Source organism: Piliocolobus tephrosceles, chromosome 19, assembly GCF_002776525.5.
Source record: "Piliocolobus tephrosceles isolate RC106 chromosome 19, ASM277652v3, whole genome shotgun sequence".
Lineage (NCBI taxonomy): Eukaryota > Metazoa > Chordata > Mammalia > Primates > Cercopithecidae > Piliocolobus > Piliocolobus tephrosceles.
The window spans coordinates 23,407,565-23,414,935 of NC_045452.1; the positions used below are offsets into that span (position 1 = coordinate 23,407,565).

Here is a 7,371-nt window from a genome sequence, read left to right on the forward strand (position 1 = left end):
GACCTCGAGCTGGTTACTCACTCTCTGGCCTCAGTGTCCTCATCTAAGGAAGGGAAGTACTCATCCCCACTTCAGGGTTCTGGAAGACAAGCTGGGTCAAGCATTCACACCAGCTCTGGGCCGGGGCAGGGCACACGGATCAGGAAGGTTCATGCCCCTCCAGTGCCAGAAGGGGGCAAACAAGAGCCAAAAATACTTGAGAAGGACCAGGGCTCGAGGTGGGGAGTTAGTGTGTGGCTCCCCAACCCCATGCCAGGCGTGGTCCATGCGCCACCTCATCCAGTCCTCATGGCAGGCCATGGGATGGGAACTATTACCCCCACCTTACATATAAGCAAACTGAGGCACACGGTAATAAAGCTGCTTTTCCAGGTTACGAGGCAAATGGGTAGAGCTGGGACTGGGAACCTGGGTGGACAGGAAGGGATCACCTCTCAGCACGTGTGTGTGGGGGAGTGGTTCTTTGCCAATGACCAATTGTAACTACTCCAACAAAAAAAGTCCCCGTGGCTGGGCACAGTGGCTCACGTCTGTAATCCCAGCACTTTGGGAGGCCAAGGTGGACAGATCACTTGAGGCCAGGGTTTGAGACCAGCCTGAACATGGCAAAACCGTGTCCTTACTAAAAAATACAAAAATTAGGCCAGGGCGGTGGCTCATGCCTGTAATCCCAGCACTTTGGGAGGCCGAGGCAGGTGGATCACGAGGTCAGGAGATCGAGACCATCCTGGCTAACACAGTGAAACCCCGTCTCTACTAAAGAATACAAAAAATTAGCTGGGCATAGTGGCGAGCGCCTATAGTCCCAGCTACTCGGGAGGCTGAGGCAGGAGAATGGCGTGAACCTGGGAGGCGGAGCTTGCAGTGAGCTGAGATCTGGCCACTGCATTCCAGCCTGGGCGACAGAGCAAGACTCCGTCTCCAAAAAAAAAAAAAAGCGTATTTCTTTGCAAGGTGCAGTGGTTCACACCTATAATCCTGGTGCTTTGGGAGGCTGAGGCAGAAGGCCCACTTGAGGCTAGGAGTTCAAAACTGGCCTGGGAGACACAGTGAGATCCCATCCCTACAAAAAATTTAAAATTTTAAAAATTAGCCTGGCATGGAGGAATGCACCTGTGGTCCCAGCTACTCAGGAGGCTAAGGTGTGAAGATCGCTTGAGCCTGAGAGATTGAGGCTGCAGTGAGCTAGGACTGGATCACTGCACTGCACTCCAGGCTGGGCAAGAGTTAAGACCCTATCACAAAAACAATAACGAGCCGGGCGCGGTGGCTCAAGCCTGTAATCCCAGCACTTTGGGAGGCCGAGACGGGTGGATCACGAGGTCAGGAGATCGAGACCATCCTGGCTAACACGGTGAAACCCCGTCTCTACTAAAAAATACAAAAAACTAGCCGGGCGAGGTGGTGGGCGCCTATAGTCCCAGCTACTCGGGAGGCTGAGGCAGGAGAATGGCGTAAATGCAGGAGGCGGAGCTTGCAGCGAGCTGAGATCCGGCCACTGCACTCCAGCCTGGGCGACAGAGCCAGACTCCGTCTCAAAAAAAAAAAAAAAAAAACAATAACAACAAAAAGTATGCCGTGTGCCAGGCATAGGAGATCCAGAGGAGAACAAGTCACAGAAATCCCTGCCCTGATGGAGCTTATAGTTCTGGGACAGGGACAGACAGTAATTCAGGTTTTTTTTTTTTTTTTTTTGGGACGGAGTCTTGCTCTGTCGCCCGGGCTGGAGTGCAGTGACCGGATCTCAGCTCACTGCAAGCTCTGCCTCCCGGGTTTACGCCATTCTCCTGCCTCAGCCTCCGGAGTAGCTGTGACTACAGGTGCCCACCACCTCGCCCGGCTAGTTTTTTGTATTTTTTGTAGAGACGGGGTTTCACCGTGTTAGCCAGGATGGTCTCGATCTCCTGACCTCGTGATCCGCCTGTCTCGGCCTCCCAAAGTGCTGGGATTACAGGCTTGAGCCACCACGCCCGGCCAGTAATTCAGGTTTTAAAAGTAGATGGTGGAAGTTGTCCAAGGCTGCTTGGGAAGAAATAAGGTAGGGGAAGGAGCAGGAAGTACAGTAGTGGATATGATACTCTGGGAGGCCCCACTGGGAAAAGGACAGGAAAGGTAATTTGAAGGAGAGGAGGGACGAGCTGGGCCTGAGAGAAGTATGCTCTGGCAGAGGCACAGCACTCTAGAATCAGCCAAGAGGCCATAGCTGGAGCAGAGGGCAGGGAGAGTCACTGAACAGGTCAGAGAATGACGGAATGATGCGGACAGACCAGCGTGGAAAGGTGTGGATGGGTGGATCACTCCATCGCCGGGAGGGAGGGAGGCAGTGGGGAGAAAAGCAAAATGCACATCAAGGTTCAGCAGGGTCAGCACAGGCAGAGGTGAGAGGACTTTGGTGTGTTCCAGGAATAGAAAGTAGAACTTGAAGGGCACAGAGAGGAAATGCGGAGAGCTGGAGCCAGGCAGAGCCCTCAGGGCTTGGGGCACCATAGCAGGGGGCTAGAACATCATCCAGCTGGCAACGAGGAGGCAAGGAAGGATGGTAAGTGAGGGGGAAGGGTTGCGGGGTGAATGCGGCTGACACGTTTGAAAGGTTCTGGCCGGGCGCGGTGGCTCAAGCCTGTAATCCCAGCACTTTGGGAGGCCGAGACGGGCGGATCACGAGGTCAGGAGATCGAGACCATCCTGGCTAACACGGTGAAACCCCGTCTCTACTAAAAAATACAAAAAAAAAAAAACTAGCCGGGCGAGGTGGCGGGCGCCTGTAGTCCCAGCTACTCGGGAGGCTGAGGCAGGAGAATGGCGGGAACCCGGGAGGCGGAGCTTGCAGTGAGCTGAGATCCGGCCACTACACTCCAGCCCGGGCGACAGAGCGAGACTCCGTCTCAAAAAAGAAAAAGAAAAAAAAAAAAAAAGGTTCTAATGGGCCAGGCGCGGTTGCTCACGCCTGTAATCTCAGCACTTTCAGAGGCCCAGGCAGGTGGATCACCTTAGGTCAGGAGTTCAAGACCAGCCTGGCCAATGTGGTAAAACCCTGTCTCTACTAAAAAAGTACAAAAATTACTGGGATTACAGGTGTGGTGGTGCACACCTGTAATCCCAGCTACTTGGGAGGCTGAGGCAGGAGAATCACTTGAACACGGGAGGTGGGAGTTGCAGTGAGCCGAGATCATGCCACTGTACTCCAGCCGGGGTGACAGAATGAGACTCTTATCTCCCTCCCCCCCCAAAAAAAGAAAGAAAGGTTCTCAGTGGCATCGCTGGAGAGCAGGCTAGCAGGGTTATGCAGTGGGTAGGGAAGGACAGAGAGGAAAGTTGGGGCCACCTGGGGCGGGGGAAAGCGGGGTGGGGTCTCAGTTCTGCAGATGAACAGATTTGACACAGATCTGATTATCCAGAGGCTGATGAAATAGGAGTTGTTGGACCCAATGTGGGTGGGAAGGTGGAAATGATGTTCCCAGGTGTTGGCCTGGCTCAGTGGGTGGCTGCTGGTGCTGGTCACCTAGGAACGGGGACCAGCAGCGTTGGAAAGATGCACGTGTGTCTACAACAATGGCACACGGTAGGTGCCTGAAAGGGTATCAGTTAAATCAGAACACATCCCCCCAGTCTATTTTATGAGAAAATAAAGGCTCAGATAAATTGAGTGACTGAGGCCCTACAGGCCTGAGGTTGCATAGCTAGTGGTACCTTGTCCAGTTCGGAGAACTCGATCCGTTCCTCCAGGGTGCAGCTCCGGCCGATGGGCGAGATGTTCAGCATGCCATTCCGGAACTCGATGAAGGTTCCACTGGTGGTGAGGGAGGGCGGGGAGCCAGAGAGAACCAGAACGGCCCTGAATTCAAATCTAGCCCCATCTGGGACCCCAGCCTCCTAGGACTTCAAAGGGGAAAATAATCCACACTCCCCGCAAAAAATCAGGGGCCCAAGTATCTCCAGGCTCCCTGTGAGGGACCCACACTTCTCCTCCCTCAGGCCCCAGGTTCTGGAGACCAGGCTGGTGGGACCTCACCGCTTCTTGGGCAGCCTGAGCAGGGCCATGTAGCTGAGGCAGAAGTTGATCAAGTCCTGCAGCAGCTCCTCCCCCAGGTGGTTCTGGATGGTCTGGCCGAAGAACACAGGGCTCTGAGCGTGGCCTAGGCTGCCTGACCCTGAGAGGCACAGTGTCTCTCCCCCAGCCCAGGACAGAAGGCACCCTTGGACTGCTCCACTATGGAAAAGCGGGGTGCCCCTGGCTAAGCCCTGGGGGACACTGACCTGCTTGGAGAGCAGTCGTCCGTGCTTATACTGCACTGTCCCGTTCTCAGCAAACACATAATCAAACTTCTCAATGACTTTGGGGTCACATAGAGGACAGGAGGAAGAAAGACTGTGAGACCAGGTCTGTGACCCCACGGGCAAGTAAAGACACAGGAAGCCCACACCCTTGGTTTCGTATTCAAAGGCCATTTGTTCAATCTGAGGCTGCAACCTGCTTCTCCAGCCTTTCTCCCTCTGCAGTTTGGTTTTCTTCCAGAGAAGCCAGTCACACCTGTGGGCCTCTGCACACAGGCATCCATGCAGGTCCTTCTGTCAGGACCGCCCTTCCCTGGCTTCCCTGCCACTCATCCTCCAAGATCCAGCTTCCTCCTCTGGAAGCCGTGCAGTACTCTCTGGCAGAGGGCATCACTTACACTCTGTGCTCCCCTGCCCCTCTGCAGATGAGCTTCCTTCTGCTCTACAGCTGCCATCGCACTGGGCTCTCAAGGCTGGCTGCATGGGAGAGTTGGAGGTTTCAGCTCTGGCTGCCAAGAGACGCAGCTGGAGTGGGTGGGAGGTGGGAGGTGCAGGGAGCACAGCCCAGAGGCTGTTGCGGGGTCTGGGTGGCACGTGGTTACCTAGACTATGAAGGCATGGTGGAGATGGAGACAGAGGGGACAGGGAGATATTTTGGGGTCTGCTGATGGAATAAACAAGAGGTGGGGAAAAGGAAAAATTCGAGGAAGTTTCTGGCTTGAGGAACTGGAAGCACCCACTTTGACTGGTCTGAGACCAGGAGCTCTGAGGTCCAATCAATTCTCTGGATAACTTCAGAGTCGTCCTCTGTTAAATGGAATGATCACGCCTACTATAAAGTGTGATTGTGGGGATTAAATGCAATGGAATAACATTAACACATGATCATTTTTGACAAATGGTAGCCATCATTGGTTCTGCCCTTTTTTTTTTTTTGGAAGCAGAGCCTCACTCTGTCACCCAGGCTGGAGTGCAGTGGCCCGATTTTGGTTCACTGCAACCTCCACCACCCAGGTTCAAGTGATTCTCCTGCCTCAGCCTCCCGAGTAGCTGGGATTGCAGGCACATGCAACCACACTCAGCTAATTTTTTGTATGTTTAGTAGAGACGGGGTTTCACCATGTTGGCCAGGCTGGTCTTGGAACTCCTGATCTCAAGTAATCCACCTGCCTCGGCCTCCCAAAGTGCTGGGATTATAGGCGTGAGCCACCGTGCCGGCCAGTTCAGCCCATTTTAAAGATGAGGAAATCAAGACTCAGCAGGCAGAAATGAGAATGTAAACTGCATAAGGGCAGGTTTTGCTTGCTTTGTCCCAGCTATTTCTCTAGGGCCTGGCACAATCCCTGAAAACAGGAGGTGCTCAAGTGTTTGTCCCATCAGTGAGGGAACTATCTGGCTGCTCTCTCTACTTCTTCTGCCCCACAGACGCAGGACCGGCTCTTTGAAGATGCCCAGGAATCTCTCAAACTCCCTACTCCCTCTACCCCCAGTCTCGCTCTTACCTTCATCCCCGTCACCCAGCTGCTCAGCGATCTTAGAGTAGTCAGAGCCGCCCACCACACCGATCTGCACTCTACTTCGCAGCTTCTGCAGGAAAGCGGCCACCTCAGGGTCAATTTTCTATGGGGGGAGAGGGGAAGCATAGCATTCTGGCTTTTAGCATGTCTGGGACCTCCACTTTGCCCTCACTTACTGCTCAGAACCCAGGGAGCCCATGTTCTAGCTGGATCTGAAGCAGTACAAAGCTCAGACACCAAAAATTAGACAGGTTGGGCACCATGGCTCAGGTCTGTAATCCCAACACTTTGAGAGGCCACGGCAGAAAGATCGCTGGACCCAGGAGTTTGAGACTAGAGCCTAGGCAGCAAAGGGAGACATCATCTCTGTGAAGAAAAAAGAAAATTTTCTTTTTTGGAGATGAACTTTTGCTCTGTCGCCCAGGCTGGAGTGTAGTGGTGTGATCCCGGCTCACTGCAACCTCTATCTCCCATGTTCAAGTGATTCTCCTGCCTCAGCCTCCTGAGTAGCCGAGACTACAGTTGCCCAACGCCACACTCAGCTAATTTTTGTAGTTTTAGTAAAGACGGGGTTTCGGCCGGGCGCGGTGGCTCAAGCCTTAATCCCAGCACTTTGGGAGGCCGAGATGGGCGGATCACGAGGTCAGGAGATCGAGACCATCCTGGCTAACATGGTGAAACCCCGTCTCTACTAAAAAATACAAAAAAACTAGCCGGGCGAGGTGGCGGGCGCCTGTAGTCCCAGCTACTCCGGAGGCTGAGGCAGGAGAATGGTGTAAACCCAGGAGGCGGAGCTTGCAGTGAACTGAGATCCGGCCACTGCACTCCAGCCCGGGCGACAGAGCGAGACTCCATCTCAGAAAAAAAAAAAAAAAAAAGACGAGGTTTCACCATGTTGGCCAGGGTGGTCTTGAACTCCTGACCTCAACTGATCTGCCCCCCTCGGCCTCCCAAAGTGCTCGGATTACAGGCATGAGCCAGTGCGCCTGGTCTTTTTTTTTTTTTTTCTGTGGTGGAGTCTGGCTCTGTCACCCACGATGAAGTACAGTGGTGTGAACTCGGCTCACTGAAACCTCTGCCCAGGCTGGAATAAGATGGCGCAATCTCAGCTCACTGCAACTTCTGCCTCCCGGGTTCAAGCGATTCTCCTGCCTCAGCCTGCTGAGTAGCTGGGATTCCAGGCGCCTGCCACCATGCTCAGCTAATTTTTTTTTAAATTTTTAGTGGAGGCAGGGTTTTGCCATGTTGGACAGGTTGGTCTTGAACTCCTGACATCAGGTGATCCACCTGCCTGGGCCTCCCAAAGTGCTGGGATTACAGGCACGAACCACTGCGCCCAGCCTATGCCTGGCTAATTTTTTTTTTTTTTTCTGAGACGGAGTCTTGCTCTGTGGCCCGGGCTGGAGTGCAGTGGCCGGATCTCAGCTCACTGCAAGCTCCGCCTCCCAGGTTTACACCATTCTCCTGCCTCAGCCTCCGGAGTAGCTGGGACTACAGGCGCCCGCCACCTCGCCCAGCTAGTTTTTTTTTTTTGTATTTTTAGTAGAGACGGGGTTTCACCATGTTAGCCAGGATGGTCTCA

The 7,371-nt window shown here is 53.8% G+C and overlaps 1 protein-coding gene across 1 annotated transcript in view; it reads right to left on the minus strand.

The window, feature by feature from the left end:
* Positions 1-7,371, minus strand: part of PMM1 (phosphomannomutase 1) — a 63,672-nt gene that overhangs the window by 3,541 nt on the left and 52,760 nt on the right. The window contains exons 2-5 of the mRNA XM_031934579.1: positions 5,775-5,892; positions 4,255-4,331; positions 4,010-4,101; positions 3,688-3,787 (exon numbers count right to left, since the gene is read on the minus strand). Of these exons, the coding sequence (XP_031790439.1) occupies positions 3,688-3,787; positions 4,010-4,101; positions 4,255-4,331; positions 5,775-5,892 (387 nt within the window). The remainder of the gene's footprint in view (positions 1-3,687; positions 3,788-4,009; positions 4,102-4,254; positions 4,332-5,774; positions 5,893-7,371) is intronic.